At 29.3% G+C, this 18,548-nt stretch overlaps 1 protein-coding gene across 1 annotated transcript; it reads left to right on the top strand.

The window, feature by feature from the left end:
• Positions 1-11,975: 11,975 nt before the first annotated feature.
• LOC103498467 (ATPase 11, plasma membrane-type-like) lies at positions 11,976-18,543 on the top strand. The gene is made up of 21 exons (XM_008461072.3): positions 11,976-12,288; positions 12,408-12,527; positions 12,777-12,875; positions 13,127-13,264; positions 13,428-13,562; positions 13,678-13,857; positions 14,038-14,244; positions 14,341-14,460; positions 14,554-14,673; positions 14,849-14,971; positions 15,061-15,165; positions 15,273-15,417; positions 15,578-15,742; positions 15,965-16,203; positions 16,333-16,365; positions 16,467-16,548; positions 16,687-16,847; positions 17,169-17,354; positions 17,438-17,620; positions 17,705-17,883; positions 18,129-18,543. The coding sequence occupies exons 1-21, from the start codon at positions 12,235-12,237 to the stop codon at positions 18,223-18,225; spliced, it is 2,871 nt and encodes a 956-aa protein (XP_008459294.2). The 5' UTR covers positions 11,976-12,234; the 3' UTR covers positions 18,226-18,543.
• Positions 18,544-18,548: the final 5 nt, after the last annotated feature.

Below are 18,548 nucleotides of genomic sequence, written 5' to 3'. Positions count from 1 at the left end.
CAAGTATCGAGAAAAGAGTTTTGTTTTTATTTCTTAAATTTTATCGTAGTACTATTATTTAAAAAAGAGATATAAAGTAGAAGCAAAGCACTTCAATATCGACTTTATTTTCTGAAGATTTTCTTCAAAAGCTCCACCTCGCCTTCTCTTTTAGCTATATTATTCTTTTACTTAAATTGGATAACTAACGACAACAAACAAGCACATAAGAAACTGAAGCAAAATTACGGCGGATGACTGCCAAAAAATGAAAACGTATCTAAAACGTGGCTTCATGAGTAGTTTGAGCTAGGTACCCTATTTTTGGGAGGTGGTCAATGTTTTCCACCTCTCCTAACATATTTCGGTATTTTCAATTTCAATCCAGCTCAACCGCTTATGTTTTAAACAACCAAAAGATTTATTTCTTTATTTTTAAATATCAGAAATAGGAAATTAAATTAAAGAAAAAAAAAACCCCTTCTAATATGTCAATGGAAGATTTCAACCAAGTCTTACCAGAAACTATGGTTTAACAACATAAATTTCAATTCTTAACTTCACTACTAGTCAATGCTTTCAATCTCTATCAAGTTGCTTTTCCTTTCCTTTTGTTTTGCCTTTAGAACATTTGGGAATTATTTTAAACAACAAAATACTTAAAAATATTTATAAATATAATAAAATATTATTATATATCAATGATAAATTGTTATATTGGTCTACTGTGACGATCTACTACAATATAGATAGTATTTTGAATTTTTATATTTTCATGATTGTGGATGATTGTATACTTAATTTGTAATATTTTTTTTTCTTATATTAAGAGGAAATGTTCCTTCCTTTTCAACTAGTTCGTGTACAAAAGGCTTCGAACTCTCTACGTTGTAGTTTATTTCGGTCATTGTGCTATGATTTATTCATTGAATACGTTTAGAAAACGAATGGTTTTTTGTGTTGTCAATCCAATTATTTTCAATTTCGAGTTAAGAAGATGTGGACACTGCTCAAGGGGAGGGAACGGACTGATCTTGTTTCTTTCTTTCTTTCTTTCTTTCTATATCCAATAATAGATTTAAGTTTTGGTCACTGCAACTTAGGCCAATTGTGTATTTTTTGTTTGGGTCAAGTTGGTGGCAGTTATTTAGCTAGAAATTTTTTGTCATATTTTGCCTTCTCATGAGATAAATATTCAATACTGCACCTAAGGAATTTGAATTTTTTAGTAGTCCATGTTGATTTCCAACATGATAGGAAAGAATTGAAGTTTTCAACTTGTATTTGGTGTAGAATTAGTTGGAAATTTGGATAGTTTCAATAACATTCCCCACCTTCAATCTTTACAAATGGTAACTTAGTTCTTCTTTTCTTTCGAAGAAAATTAACCATGAATTCACTTTTTTATTGACATATTTATTAGGTAAATTTTGGATATGCTTGCAGTTTGATGAACGACCTAGACATGTAATAATCAGGTTACATCTAATCTAGAGTGAGCATAATTCAACAATAGTTAACATACATTTTTTCGTGAAATAAATGTTTGAAAACCTCTGATTCTATTTAGGATGTACTTGATTTAACTTTTAAGAAACACTTATTTCTCTAGTGAATCCAAATTGATACAAAAAATCAAAAAAAAAATCACATATCACATCATATCAATATTTTATTAAGGTTAGATCATTTTGACCCTCATGCTTTTGAGTCTGTTTAGTACTTTTAAATATTCAATTTTTAGTCTTTAAGCTTTCAATAAATCTTAAATTTAGTTCTTACTACTAGTTTGTTGTAGATTTTTTCATTACTTTTTATGTTTATTTGCATTAAAATTATTGTGATTATTTAATTAATTTCAATAACAATTAACTTCAAAAAACTAAATTTAAGATTTGCTAAAAATATGACGACTAATATTGAATATTTGAAAGCACGGACTAAAATTGAACAAATTTCAAAATATAAAAACGAAAACACATGAATATTTTAATATTTTATTAATTGTGTTAGATTAAATTTTCTTTTGAGGTCATAATTAATCATATACAACTTAAAAACAACTCAATTGATTAAAATATATATTTTAGATGAAAAAGATCATACGTTTTAGTTAGCATATATCATAGAAAGAAAAAAAAAAAGACAAAATCTTAATCGATGTATCCATAGATTATCACTTTAATGATTCTCCAATACCCCAATATGTTCTCCTTTTATTCCACCTAATCTCTACTTTTGTTTTTACTTTTTGCCTTTTTCTTTTTCATGAATAAGAAACTTCTCTATCCTTTTAATTTTATTTCTTCTTAATGCAATATGACTCATTCTTTAATTATCCACAGCTAATTAGCACACGTGTTGCCTTAACTAAACACTTAATATGAAAACTATACATTAAATCATATTATGTTATGGAAACTTTATATTAAAGACATGAATCATATTATGTTCACTAACACATCGATACATCACTAATAATTAAAAAATTTCTCAATCTACTTTTTTACAAACAGGAATTAAGAAATTTTAAAGAGATCAAAATCGTGTTCTTTATAAATAATGTAGAAAATGTCATTGAATATAGTCTAATCAAATATATTCTTACTTTAATAATCTTAACTTTATAAAAAGTGAGAATTAGATTGAGGTTTCTTTTTCTTTTTTTTTTTAAATTATTAAAGTAAGAATATAGAAGGAATTTCTTTTATATACACATATAAGAATAATAAGTAAACTACAAATTAGGTGACGATAAACTTGTGCTATTAATTTTAATAAACTTTTGCTATTAATTTTAAAGTTGTAGGCTCCCATTCTCTTGTTCTACATATTGTCAAAAAGGAACTCTTCCAAAACTAAAAAGTAAATAAGGAAGAAAATTACAAAATTCTCTGTTGGCCAAAAATTTATTCCTTTACATTATTTTTCATTACTTAAATTTCACTCATATTAACTAGAAAAAAATATAGGAAACTTTTAATAAATATAACAAACTAGTAAAATATTTCAGATTTGTCTGTCTTTTTTCTCCAACGATTTTTTATCGTCTTTTTCTTTTCTCTTTTTTTTTTCCATTTCTTTACGATCTTTCTTCTTTTCTTCTTCTTTTTCTTTTTTATGTCATTTAGATCCAAATCTGATTTCTTTCTATCGTCTTTCTTCTTTTTTCTTTCTTTTTTTACTGCAATTTTTTTCATCGTCGTTCTATTTTTCCTCCTCTTTTTTAAGTCTGTTTAGATTAGGGTAACCAAATCTAAAAGATCGTGTATAAAGAATCTTGAAAAAAATCATTTAGATTGGAGTAGCAAAATCTAAGGGGGCGTTTGGGGGAAGGGTTGGGTTATGAGGGTTAGGGTTATGTAATCCAACCCTCGTTTGGGGGAAGGATTATGTAACCCTAGTTTTAGCCCCTTAACCCTTCTTCAACACTTCTTAACCCTTCTTCAACTTTTTCTCAATCATTCTTCAACACTTCTTCAACTTTTCCTTAACTCTTCTTCAACTCTTCCTTAATCTATCATAACCCTACCCACATAACATTTCTCCCAAACACATCTTATCAAAACATTATCATAACACTTCCTTCATAACCCTTCCCCCAAACACATTTTATCATAACACTTCCTCCATAACTCTTCCCCCAAACACATCTTATCATAATCCTAGGTTTATCATAACACTAGATTTATCATAACCCTAACCCTCCATAACCCAACCCTTCCCCCAAACGGCCCCTAAACAATTATGTACTAAAGAATCTTGAAAAAAATAAAGGATCATGTAAACAAATATAAACGATCCTGTACCAAAACAATTTTGAAAAAATTAGTGTAAACAAATTTAAACGACCGTGTACCAAATTTTGAGAAAAAAAACCATTTAGCGATCGTGTAGCCAAATCTAAACGTTGGTGTAATCAAATTAAACGATAAATTGAAAAAAAAAATCGTTAAACGATCGCATATCAAACAAGAGCCAAATCTAAATGATCTGTACCAAATATATTACGCGCGTTGTTGACGACGTGGTTGACGGAGTATTTTTGGTAATTTTCATTGTGGGTCTGTAAATATTTTGTCGCTTTGTTATATTTTTTAAAAGACTCTAAAAATATATTAAATGACCATTATATTTGAAAATACCTATAAATGTAGCAACTTATCAAATCTAATTATGATGGACCAAGATAGATCAAGATAGAGTACTTTGATTTATCGTAACAGACACAGGTAGTAGTCTATTGTGGTCTATCATAAATAGTTTATAATATTTTATTATAATTTATAAATATTTTGGTTCATTTTATTATATTTTAAAATAAATCTATCAATTAAAAATTAAATTAAATTAATGAGAGAGAAAAAAAAAAGAGAGAGAGAGATTGTCGTAGGGTGTAGTTTTCCTCTTATCGTTTGGTAAGAATATTAAATCATAAAGTTAATTTAAATCACATTTCCCTATGATATAGTTCTTATTCAATTATAAAATAACATGAAATTAATAACATAAAATTTATATCATTCACCTTGTTCAATTACTTTTCTATTATATTACACGTTATCTCTAGATTTTTTCAAGAAAAATGACTTTTCTTCACTTTTATATATCAATATGTTATTTTAATAGTTAGTTGTCACTAAAACTCCAATATAAGTTGGTACGATGTTGTCTAAAATCTAAATTTATAAATTAGGATGTGATGACTACGATGTAATGCAAGGACAAATTTATTAAAGGACAAGTGGGGACACGTGCTCCCTCTCATATTATTGATTTTTTTATTTTTAATATTAATTTTGAGCTATCAGAATACAATATATATTAAATAATGTTTTATATTTATTAAACTTTGGTTCTATAGTGGTTGTGTCCCCACTTTCCAACAATCAAGTCAATGATTCAAATCTTATATTTGGGAATTTTGCTTCCCAAATATCAAAGTTGTTCCTAAGTTGCACAAAATATCTTTTATTCCAAACATCATTAATTTTCTTTTCCCAAATATCTTTCCAAATTTCAATAATTTTATTCCTCCAAAAAATAGTTTTTATTTCAAAAATCAATAATTTTCTTTCCCCAAATATTAAATTTCTTCCTAAATTGTCACAAAATATATTTTATTCCAAACATCATTAATTTTCTTTTCAATATCAAATATCTTTCCAAATTTTAATAATTTTATTTATTCGAATGTCAATTTTTATTGACAAATTTCAATAATGTCATAAAAAAGAAGATAATTTATTAATAAGAGAAACAAACAAACCTAAGTAAGATAAAATTCTAACTTATTTTCTAGCCGCCGTCATTTGTTATCTAACAAATATTTAGAAAAAAATGCAACAAAGCCAGTAATCTAAAATTTCACTCTCTTAACAATATTCCATGAAAAAGGTATTATTATTATTATTATTATTATTATTATTATTATTATATAATTTTTATATTTACATTACTTATGTATATATTTATTTAATTTAATTTCAAAAATTAAAGGCTACAAAAAAGAAAAAATTCGTTTATCGTTAGAATATATGTACCATATCAATTCGTCAGTAAGTTCAAATTCTTCTTAATATTTTTAATTTAATACTTTTTCAATATATGTGATAAATCACAATACTTATATTGTTTAATAATACTGTAGAGTTAACATATCAATATGGAGAGATATTTTAAAAGAAAAACAACGATAGAGTCATCACCCTAAAAAAGATACATATTCCTGATTCTTATAGATCTTATACAGAAATCAATTTAGGAGAACTACCTGCGGATCCTTATCTAAGAACTAGAATTTTTGAATATAATTATAATATTTAAGATCAAGTTTGTAGAGCATATCTACAAAAAAGTCATTGTCAACTTCGAAATCATACTTTTCCATTCAAGAAATTTGAGGCAAAGTCAAGACAATTTAATCCATTTACTGCTTAATCGACTTGCTCAACTTTATTCAAGAGACTTTTCAGCTATTGAACTCTCTATGAGGATCAACTTCAAAATTACATTATTGATATACGTTCAGAGTTTGTTGAATTAAAAAGCACCGATGATCTTGCAGTGAAAATAGTTGTTACGAAAAAAGATAAGGTCTATCCATATTAGTTTAAGGATTGCTCACATTGGCATTGATTTTACCGGTTGCAACAACTACTGTGTAGAGAGAACATTTTCTGCTATGAATATTGTGAAGATTCGACTGCGCAATCGAATGGAAAATCAATTGGTAAATGATTGTCTTATAGCTTATATTGAGAAAGATTTATTGGATAAGTTAGATAATAAACTTATCATGAATCGATTTCAAAATATGAAAACTCGTAGAGGACAATTGTAATACATATTAAATTAATTAATCTTCGAAGTTATTAATATTTTCTTTTACATTTTTTTAGTGTCTTTAATATATATTGTCTCTATACAAATTTTTTGGATTCGCCACTGATTGAATGGTAATTCTTTCAAATTATTTTAATTTATCATTTATCCATTGAGAAATTATAGAAGAACCATGATAAAATATTGAAAATTTATTTTAAACAACAAAATATGTTAAAATAATTATAAATATAACAAAATAGATTGCATTCTATATGTGATAGGCCACGATAGACTTTTTTTTATCCATCATTACGTAAATAGACAAAAATAATAATTATCTATCGTCGTAGATAGTTAGATCGATGATGATATTTTGTTATATTTTATAAATATTTTTTGGTTCATTTTATTATAGTTAAAAATAGCTTTAAAATATTTTAGAGGAGAAAGGATAAGGTGGAATAAAAAATAGATAGAAAGACAAAATTAGAATTTGGATCCAATCTACTAAATCACAACTTTGGCATAAAGAGGAAAAAGAATTATATTATTCAAAGAAAAATTGTCTCAACCAAAAAAAGTTGAGTGATGTTCTACATACTCAACATCTCAGATTCTAATCTTCTACACAAAATATAGTCAAAAAGTAAACATATACAAGACAGCTTCATCATAATTACATTTCTTCTTATTTTCAAAAAGTAGAATAAATAAATATATTGTTTATCTTACCACATATATATATATATATTATGTATATATTATGTATATTATCATTTAAGATTTTTTAATCATTGATTCAAAATTTATACATTCAAACAAAGATTTGTTGACAAATCTTTTTCCACTGATGTAATTGTCATTCTATTTAATATATTATCAGGGGAAAGAAAATGACAAAGCCTATTTATTAAGGGTCAAGCTTTTTAAAAGGATATTTAATTACTTCTAAAACATAATAGATTTTTTCAAAATTAATAAATCCACCGATATTTTCAAATATTGCAAAAAAATTGAAACAATTTATATAAAATAGTAAAATCTACCAACTCTTTATAATTTACTTAAGTGTTTTTGGTACATACGTAAATATTTTTTTTTGTTATTTGTGACAATTTTTCATAAATTTAATACGTAGATCTTTTTATGTAAGAAATTGCTTTTGTTCAAAGTTTGTGACATCTTATATATATATATATAAATGCATTTGAATAGATAGACCATCCTTGAAAAAGTTCAAACACATGCACATTAAGCTTCCAATATCTCATTGGTTAAAGTAGAAAATGATATCATTGATTAGAGTTAAAGATTACAACATTTCTTTTAAGAACAATAAATATCACATAATCTATATGACTTTATTGACGATATATTCCTATGAAAAATAGACTCTAGTGTTAGATTCTTAGCAAACAAATAGGTGAAAAGCCATTATTGTCTACTTCATTTTCATTAAATCCTTGTATTTAAAAGAATTTTTAACACATATGAAAGTTATGCATTAACTCTTTTAAAATGAGTCTAAATTGATTTACTTATATAAAAGTTTAGAAATTATTGATTTAAATTAGTTTCAATTAATATAAACCCTAAAATTTAGAATATAAATTGATATTTCTTTATAAAAAAAAAAAGAATAAAAAGAATGAGTCGAGAACCATAAAAGGAGATATGTGAATGAAAGATAAAAGATAACAGTAGAGAAGAATCCTTGAAAATAGATGCGTTCAGATGGTAGATATGAGTAAAAAACAATATATAGTCAACAAGTTCTCTCATTTTTCTCCAATCTTAGTTTCTACCACCCAAGAAAAGAAAAACACAAATACGTCAAAAAGGAAGAAAAAAAGAACTTTCCACCCTTCTCAACATGATAACATATATTTATATATAATTAATATATTATTTGATGACGTGTTTATGAATGAAAATGATATATATAAATGTTAAATAAATTATTAAAAATAAATTAATATATTATTTAAATATTTTTTCCAATATATCAAACTAAAATCTAATGTCCCAATTTACCAAAAAAAAAAAAAAAAAAAAAGGGGGTCCCAAAAGATATATATAGCCTATTATTTAAATAAAATGGTTGAACAAATAGCTTAGAAATTCAGCAAATGAGACCCTTGTAATTAATTTCAACAAACTTGAATTCTTGGTATTATATGAAGGATATTTTGTCCCATTCATATGAAAAATTGGCCATTTTTGTTGCAATTAATTATGTGTCAAAGAAGTAAAGATTCATGGTAAAACTTGGTAGTCCAAAATATGAAAAAAAAAATGTTCTTTTCAACTCAGCTTTATTGACCAATGAATTGATCAACTTAGTGTATATATTCATAATTCATAACATAAGAAAAAATACATTTAGAATTTGATCGGCAGAAAATTAATGTTAAATAAGTTTGCAATATATTATATTGATGAAGTGAAATTAGGTGAAAAGGAAAATAATAATAATAATAATAATAATAATAATAATAATAAGAGTAGGTAGGGAGAAGTTGGGTTAAGAAAAACAAAACCACATACATTTAATTTAAGTCTCTGCTTAATATTATGACCTAATTATTTAGATTTATATATGAAAAATATTTGAATAAATAAATTGTGAAATTATTTTAGATATATATCTGACATATTTGTTCATTCTATTGATACATGTTTAGGTTGATAATACATATCATTATTTTTTAGTGCCATAAAAATGAATTGAGAAGTGAATTTTTCAAATGTTGTAGATAAAAGTAAAATAAGAATAAATTATTGACTATGAGGATCGTGTTTATATATAATTAGTATTTTCAAGTACATTTTATTAGTGATTTGATAATTTAAGATGTATGTATACGTTACTATCAATATCTCAAAGATAATGTTACAATTCAACTTTGATAAAGTTAAAGCAAATTTTTTTATCTCATTGTTATGAAAAAACAAGTGAAGAATTAAAAGTCTTTTTTACTCTTTTTACTTTTTTTTAAGTATTGTTTTAACTTTTTTTTTTCTAAAAAGAAAAAATTACAATAAATTGAATGAAGAAAAAACATGACACTTTTTTTATCATATACATATACATACATATACATATACATATACATACATATACATATACATATATATAGATATACATATATATATATACTCTCATTTCTACTATTGACTCTAAAATATATCTCTATCAAATTGAGCATAATTTTATTGACATATGAATGTATTGAGAACCACGAGGTGTGTAGTTCAATTTTCATGACTCTAATTATACTAAAGAAAAAGGAAAGCAAACTCTACTAACATATATCTATACTCTCACTCATTACTTGGAGATAATGTAAACCTACATTATTTGTATTTATAAATTCTAAGTAATTAAATTTTCTTTTGAAAATATACCAACAAATACATTCATAAAATTTATTACTAACTCTTTGTATGTGTGCCTAATTTAAAACATTTTTAGATTTCATAAGTTGAAAAGAGAATTAAAAATGAAATTTGAGACCAATAATTTAAACGATTTAATAAATTTGACAAATTAAAAAAATGTAAAAAATTAGAACTAAAAATTATTTATTTCTAAACTCAAGTCATAAGTTATAATTCTTTTTGCTTTTAATTATAAATAATGATTGAATTATAAAAATTTAACGTGACTTCATACGTTAACATTTCTGAGCGATAATATCATATTACGATTCAATTTTATTAGATCGTTTATTGAAATCATCGATACATATATATAAATTTTAAGATAAAAATTAATATTTAAAAAGCTAAAAAGGTAGTGTTCCATCGATCTTAAACGACTAAATTAATTTCTTTCAAAATAATTTAATGAGATGCATACCAAATGGGCATTGAATTGATTGTTAATAATGTGTAATATTTTAAAAATAAAACAATTACTATTATTATGTCAATGATTAAATGACATTTATAAAAGCTAAATTTATAGTTAGTACCTTTTAAAAGTGCTATATTCATAACCACAATTACATTTGTTAGAGAAAATTAAATGTTCAAAAAATCCAATTCAAGCTAAAACTATTTTTTTTCTTAATAAAAAATTTGTGGAATATAGTTTCGTAAAACTTTTCTTAAATATTTAATTAATATAATCAATGCTCTATTATCACCAAAACTAATATCATTCATTTGTGAAAAAAGAAAATTAATAATTGGTTCAAGATTTTAACATATATAGTAGCTAAAATAATAATTTTAAGATTTCTTCCATATTTGCTAAAATAAATTTTAAGAAATTAGGTCTATAACCAAACTTGTAAGTTCACAAAAATAGCAAAAGCAAGTACAACCCACGTCTTACCTTCTTCTTACTGATATACTCTTAATAAATTTGATATGCATTTAATACACTAATAATATACCTTTATACCCTTAATACATTACTAATATACAAAGTTGGTATACACTACTATTATACATTGGATATACTACTAATACATACTTTGATGCACTTTATATAACTATCGTTCAAATGACTAATTATTTAAGAATCAAGTTGTTAAATCCACTCTTTGTTTGACCAAAGAGATTATGAGTCCTATTTTTAAGAGCTTAAGTTACTTGACTTACATACTCATTACATTTAAATTTTGTCTAGCCAATACTTTTTTTACACAGAGATAGAAGACGAGCAAAGATCCTTCTCAACAAAACAAAGTATAGAATTCAGAAACTCGGACATTCATAATCAAGTTAGACTATTCCCCCAGCCTATTTAGCCAAACAATCAAATTCAATGATCACTCTCTCATTCTGGGTAACAATTAGTCAAAACAATCTATCTCATGCATCATCTTTCATTACATAGTAAAAAAATAAAAACATTAAATCAATTTTTTTAAAAAAATATTTGCCACATGACATATTTATTGTACAAGATACACCTAAGTTTTTCTTGTTATTACATTTTTTTACGTGAACATTTGAATTTTTAACCCATTTCTAAAAATAAAAAACTAAGTTTTTGAAAATTTTTCCTTCGAAATTTTGTTATGATGTTAAAAACAAGTAAACAAAAAATAAAAACTTACAGATGGAAATTATGTTAATAAACTTAATTTTCATTAATATAATAATAATAAGAACAGGAATATCAATTATGTGTGTAAATTCTTTTTTAAAAAAATAAAAAACTCAAACACCTAATTGTACCATTTTAAAAGGGATGTTTGGTCCACTAATTTAGAAGCTTGTGTTAAATACTTTCACTAACTTGAATGACATTCACCGTCGAAGCTTGCACACTAATATTAATAATAAAAAAAAATCATGTTTCCATCTTTCACTCTTTGCATGTTTATCAAAAACTTATCAACTTAACTCTACAATCCAAATACAGAAATTTTAGTTTTGTATCATCGACTTCGTCATTCAATCAAGAACTCTAAATATACCTAAAGATTAGTTAGATGCAAAACTTTCAGTTTCGGTAGGTTTAGACACCAAAATTATAATTAAATAGTTGTAATAGAGTGAGAGAAAGAGAAAGAGAAAGAGAAAGAGAAAGAGAGAGTTGTGAGATGACATAATTTACCAAAAGTAGGAGTGCAGTCACCAACATTGAAACACCTGTACAACAAACTTGTTCCACTGAATAATTTTTTCAAAAAAGTGGAATTTTTATGGAAACCAAATGTACCCGCAAGTACATAATCTTCTTAGAGCCTTCATTTCTATGCCACGCCAAAACAATTTGCCAGCTTTATACAGCCTTTGGGCAGAGTGATTAAGAGAAAAATTTTGAGATAATACCAAAAGAACTTCTCTTCTCTTTGTAAGAAAGAGAAGAAAACCACCAACCCTTTTCCCCTTTCCCCTGTTTTCTTTTTGCATTTGGAGTTATTTTCACTTCATCTTCTCAAGTTTTTCCTCTGTTAAACCTTCAAGATGGGGGACAAAGATGAAGTATTGGAAGCTGTTGTGAAGGAAGCTGTTGATTTGGTACCTTTAATTTGTTGTTATATGGATTTTTTTTTCTTTCCTTCTACATTTGTCCTGTTTTTCCTTGTGTTCTTGGTTATTTTTGTTTTGGGTTTTTATTGAGCTTCTTGAATTTTCAGGAGAACGTTCCACTTGAAGAGGTTTTTCAAACCTTGAGATGTAATAAAAATGGTTTGACAACAGAGGCTGCTCATGAGAGGTTGGCCATTTTTGGGCAAAACAAGCTTGAAGAAAAGAAGGTTTTTTTTTTCCTCTCTTCACTACTCAGTTTAATTGTTTCTTTGTTTAGTTTTGTGTGAAGCTGGAAAGAATAAGATGTAAAGTTTATCTTGCTTATAATGAAGTTTTCAATATTATACTTAGCTTAATCCTCTGTTTTTGGAAGATATATACTACAAGGAGAGTAAATTCTATCATATATTGGAATTCTCTGTTAATATTTAGTTCTTGTGATATCTTTGTTGATTCTGTGGTTATTTATGTTGCAGGAGAGTAAGGTTTTGAAGTTCTTGGGATTCATGTGGAACCCTCTCTCATGGGTCATGGAAGCTGCAGCTATAATGGCTATTGCTTTAGCTAATGGAGGAGTGAGTTTTTAGTCTCTTAATTTAATTTATTGATAATGAGAAATGGAAATATTTATGCTAACTTATGTTTTTAATTTTTATTTTCTATTTCTGATCAACTAGTCAACTGTTTTCCTTTAGAAACGAAGATGCAATTAAAATAAATCAGTTAGTGGTCACTGGTGATCATGTTGAATATTCTATTGAATTTGTCCAGTGATGTTTAGTTTTTGCCTGTAGTTTTTGATGGGCTAAGAGCATGTTTTTTGCAGGGGAAACCTCCAGATTGGCAGGATTTTGTTGGGATCATAACTTTGTTACTTATCAATTCAACCATTAGTTTTATAGAGGAGAACAATGCTGGAAATGCTGCAGCTGCTCTCATGGCTCATCTTGCTCCGAAAGCTAAGGTTCACTACGATCCCTATGCTTATAAATCATGAACTCTTTTAGATGAATATAGTGTATCTGAAATGTTCATTGTTCGATTGGTGTTTAGTTCATTATATAAAAGGTTTTTGTATTTCAAGTCCTGCATGTGTTTGTATCTTTATTATTTTTCACTATTTGTAGGTTCTTAGAGATGGGAAGTGGGTCGAGGAGGAAGCATCAGTCCTTGTTCCTGGTGATATAATTAGCGTCAAGCTCGGTGATATTATTCCTGCTGATGCTCGCCTCCTTGAAGGTGATCCATTAAAGATCGATCAAGTAATGTTATAACGATTTCTATTCTCCTTTTTACTTCCTTGTCTTCTGATAACTATTCAAACAACCTTTACTGTTCTTGAGGTTACTTACTTAAGTGTCTGGGTCGAGTTTGCAGTCTGCTCTCACAGGTGAGTCGCTTCCTGTGACTAAAGGCCCCGGTGACAGTGTCTATTCAGGTTCAACATGCAAACAGGGAGAAATTGAAGCAGTGGTTATTGCTACCGGTGTTCATACATTCTTTGGCAAAGCTGCTCATCTTGTAGACTCCACGAATCAAGTGGGTCACTTCCAAAAGGTAATAGATGGCCATGAAGTTGAAGGATCAAATGTACTTTAATGTAGGGGATGAAATTCCAGACTGGACCATTTTGCATCTGCTGTCCTATGAAGTCTGATAGTTTGATAAATTTTGAATTTGAATATCTTCCTAGTCATTGATATCATTGATTTTGTTGAGGGTTGTTTTGTTAAATAGGTCTTGACTGCGATTGGAAATTTTTGCATATGTTCCATTGTTGTGGGTATGATTGTTGAGATTATTGTCATGTACCCAATCCAACATCGGCCGTACCGACCAGGGATCGACAATCTCCTAGTTCTCCTAATTGGAGGAATTCCCATTGCAATGCCAACTGTTTTGTCGGTCACAATGGCGATTGGATCACACCGTCTATCTGAACAGGTAGCTAAATCTCAATGCTAAAACGTTTGCTGCTATATATTTGCTTAAATTTGATTGTTTATGGTGGATGTCAACTTATCTTGATGTCTTTCACAGGGAGCCATCACTAAACGAATGACTGCGATAGAAGAAATGGCTGGAATGGACGTGCTTTGTAGTGACAAAACAGGAACACTGACCTTAAATAAGCTTACTGTTGACAAGACTCTGATAGAGGTTATTTGAGGATTCCACTATCCATGTTTACATTTGTAACACTTTGATTCTTCTAGTTCATTGTCCTGCCTCACTAATGTTTGGTCTCATTAGGTTTTTGCTAAGGGAGTGGACGTGGATACTGTCGTTCTCATGGCAGCTCGAGCATCTCGAGTTGAAAATCAAGATGCAATTGATGCTGCTATAGTAGGGATGTTGAGTGATCCAAAAGAGGTAAGTTTGAAATAACTGTTCACCTTCAATAAAATCTAAGCTGGATATTTTCAATCTTCATTTTGAAAATTGTGTTATGAACAGAAAATAAAAGAGTGACTACTGCTATTTGAGTTCATGATTAACAAGTGTACCCTCCCCCCTCCTCTTTCTATTTCATATGTGATGAGAAAAGGCACGAGCAGGCATTCAAGAGATTCACTTCCTTCCGTTCAACCCAACCGATAAGCGAACTGCCCTGACATACATTGATACCGATGGTAAAATGCATCGAGTCAGCAAAGGTGCTCCAGAGCAGGTAGAAAAACATACGCATTTTTTCTATTTCTTTGTTGTTCCCACTTTCCAGGATGCTAATACTAAAAATGTTTGACATTTTGTCATTAGATCTTGAATCTTGCACACAACAAATCAGAGATAGAAAGAAGAGTTCACGCTGTGATCGATAAGTTCGCAGAGCGAGGATTGCGCTCTCTTGCATTGGCATACCAAGTAACTGCTTTGGTTCCATTTGTTCAATTTTCCGTTCAGTTCATATGAAATCAGTAGTCAGTTATCGTTTGAGTATTTGCTCACAGCATCATCAATACATTCTACAGGAAGTTCCAGATGGAAGAAAGGAGAGTCATGGTGGGCCATGGCAATTCATTGGTCTAATGCCTCTGTTTGACCCACCTAGACATGATAGTGCAGAGACAATCAGGAGGGCTTTAAATCTTGGTGTAAATGTTAAAATGATCACAGGTCTAGTTTTATAGTTCTAACACTTGAACACACCTGAGAAATTTGAAAATATCTACCACTAAATTGTTAATATCGTAGTGATTCCTGTAAACGTTTTGCTTCTAATCCACCACAAATTTTTCTTTAACTGAACTTGGTTCTAATTTTCTTGTCATTTTAGGTGATCAACTGGCTATAGGAAAGGAAACAGGACGTCGGCTTGGGATGGGAACAAATATGTACCCTTCATCTGCATTATTAGGACAGAACAAAGATGAATCAATTTCTGGATTGCCTGTTGATGAGTTAATTGAAAAAGCTGATGGATTTGCTGGTGTATTTCCTGGTAATTCTCTATTTTAAACTATAACTCAACATGTTAGTTTCATAACAAACTAAGACAAAATTAGCCCAAAATTGTCGGTCTAGCAACACATAGGGACATGACTTTTGTATACTTTACTGGTCAGTGCTAATATTTAAGTTACTTGTATTGTTATGTTATGTCATTCATAATGTTATCTACTATCGGTATTTGCTTGACTGCAATGCTTGCTACATTGTACAGAGCACAAATATGAGATTGTGAAACGTTTACAAGCTCGGAAACATATATGTGGAATGACTGGAGATGGTGTTAATGATGCCCCTGCTCTTAAGAAGGCCGATATTGGCATAGCAGTTGCAGATGCAACTGATGCAGCTCGTAGTGCTTCTGACATTGTTCTTACTGAGCCTGGTCTTAGTGTTATTATAAGTGCCGTTCTAACCAGCCGAGCCATCTTCCAGAGGATGAAAAATTACACGGTACACCTGCTTTCTCAATTTAGACACAAGGAGTTCCAAGTACAAAGTTAGTTATAATGCCGATTCCATTACTGATCGATTGAATTCATATTTAATTTAACAATGCACTTTATCAATTTACTGTTGCAGATTTATGCCGTTTCAATTACAATTCGTATTGTGGTATGTACAGAATCTTGTTGTCAAGAAAATAAATACAACCATGGCCCTGTATCACCCTCATCTAATTTTTTGGTTTTTCCTTTTTTTTTTTTTTTGGACAGCTTGGATTCATGTTGCTGGCCCTTATATATCAATTTGACTTCCCACCTTTCATGGTTCTAATCATTGCTATTCTTAATGATGGTATGCAATTGGTTCCTAAACTTAAGAGACATTAAGATTTCCTTCTTGTTCAGTAAACAGAGAGAAATATAACTTTGTATGTGTATTGATATTTTGTAGCTTAAGTATCTTTGCTTAAAATACATTTATGCTTGTCAGGTACCATAATGACAATATCGAAGGATAGAGTGAAACCGTCTCCTCTGCCTGATAGCTGGAAACTGGCAGAGATTTTTGGCACTGGAATTATACTTGGAGGTTATTTGGCTATGATGACCGTTATTTTCTTCTGGGCAGCTTACAAAACGGACTTCTTTCCTGTGAGTTTTAGTAATTTTGTCCACTCAGCAAAAGATTTAATTCCAGTGGTACGATGATTGGATTATACACTCATTGCCCACAAACCTGATAAGAATAAATCGAGCAATAATTAGATGCATCATGGGCTGAACCCATCTTAACTTTAAGATAGGTTCTTTTTTTTTAAAAAAAAAAGAATAAGAAAGAGATGGACACATGGAAGGCTACTATTTTGATCTTTCACAAACTTCAATGATCTTAACCTTTTTGAATCATTCCACATCAAAATCTTTAGAAAGAGTTTCATTATCACACGCATTGACCTTTCTGCCTAATTTCAGCGTACATTTGGGGTTTCTAGCCTTCAAAAGAAGGACGAGGATGATTTCAGAAAGCTAGCTTCAGCAATATACCTGCAAGTGAGTACAATTAGTCAGGCCCTCATCTTTGTGACAAGATCTCGAAGTTGGTCATTTGTGGAGCGTCCTGGCCTGTTATTGTTTGCAGCTTTTGTTATTGCTCAGCTAGTAAGTGAACTGTTAAATTCTAGCCACATCTTGACTTTCGACTTGGTATCTTTAATTTATTATTAATCATCATACACGAACAGATTGCTACACTGATTGCCGTCTACGCAAACTGGAGTTTTGCCGCAATTGAAGGAATTGGCTGGGGTTGGGCTGGTGTAGTTTGGCTTTACAACCTCGTCTTTTATTTCCCACTTGACATAATCAAGTTTGCAATCAGATATGCCATTAGTGGTAGGGCATGGGACCTTGTCATTGAACAAAGGGTATGTGCTTTTTTGCTTCTTAGACATCACATACTTGAGTTATAATTCTTCATTTCTCTGATTCCGAGTTTATTTCTCGTACAGATTGCCTTTACAAGGAAGAAAGATTTTGGAAAGGAAGAGCGCGAGCTCAAATGGGCACATGCACAAAGGACACTTCATGGCCTGCAGCCACCTGAGGCTAAGATGTTCTCTGAGCGCACAACTTATACAGAACTCAATCAAATGGCAGAGGAAGCAAAACGTCGAGCTGAAATTGCTAGGTAAAATCAATTGGAAACTCAAGTCTATGCATCTACTAGTCACTAAATGAATTCTTACCACTATGAACATTATTATAAAAGCCAAAAATGAAATGACATGAATAACTTCAGTTTAAGAGCATCCCACTGTATTATCGCAGCCTAATCCTGCAGCTACAACAAGTGCTGGATTCATTTTTAACACTTTAAAAGAAGGATTAAGTACAGCTGACTTTATATGGTTTATGTAACTTGTTTTGTTGCAGGCTGAGGGAGCTGCACACACTGAAAGGTCATGTCAAATCAGTGGTGAGGCTGAAAGGTCTTGACATCAACACGATTCAGCAGTCATACACAGTATAGAGAACAGAGGATTTCAAATCTGCATAGCTGCATAGTGTAGTTTACAAATCATAGAGAGGATCCATCCGTATTTCTTATTTGGTGTATAAAAGTCCTTACGAACATATAATTTTCCATACTAGAACAAGTGATTCCAAATACATAGAATGAATGTCTCATCACTGGTATGATTCCCTTTGTGTAGCTCCATGATTATTGCCCGGAAGTTGAAAAGTTATTCAAAGGGTGACAATATATTACTAGAAAGTGTCAGGTTCCAGGTGGTGAATATATATCCTTTCGTGGACGATTGAATAAACCTGAGGCAGTTTTGTTAAAGAGTT

The sequence above is a fragment of the Cucumis melo genome, chromosome 9, assembly GCF_025177605.1.
Source record: "Cucumis melo cultivar AY chromosome 9, USDA_Cmelo_AY_1.0, whole genome shotgun sequence".
NCBI lineage: Eukaryota > Viridiplantae > Streptophyta > Magnoliopsida > Cucurbitales > Cucurbitaceae > Cucumis > Cucumis melo.
Note: the sequence above shows the minus strand (reverse complement) of the source record. Positions and strands in the feature narration are given on the sequence as shown.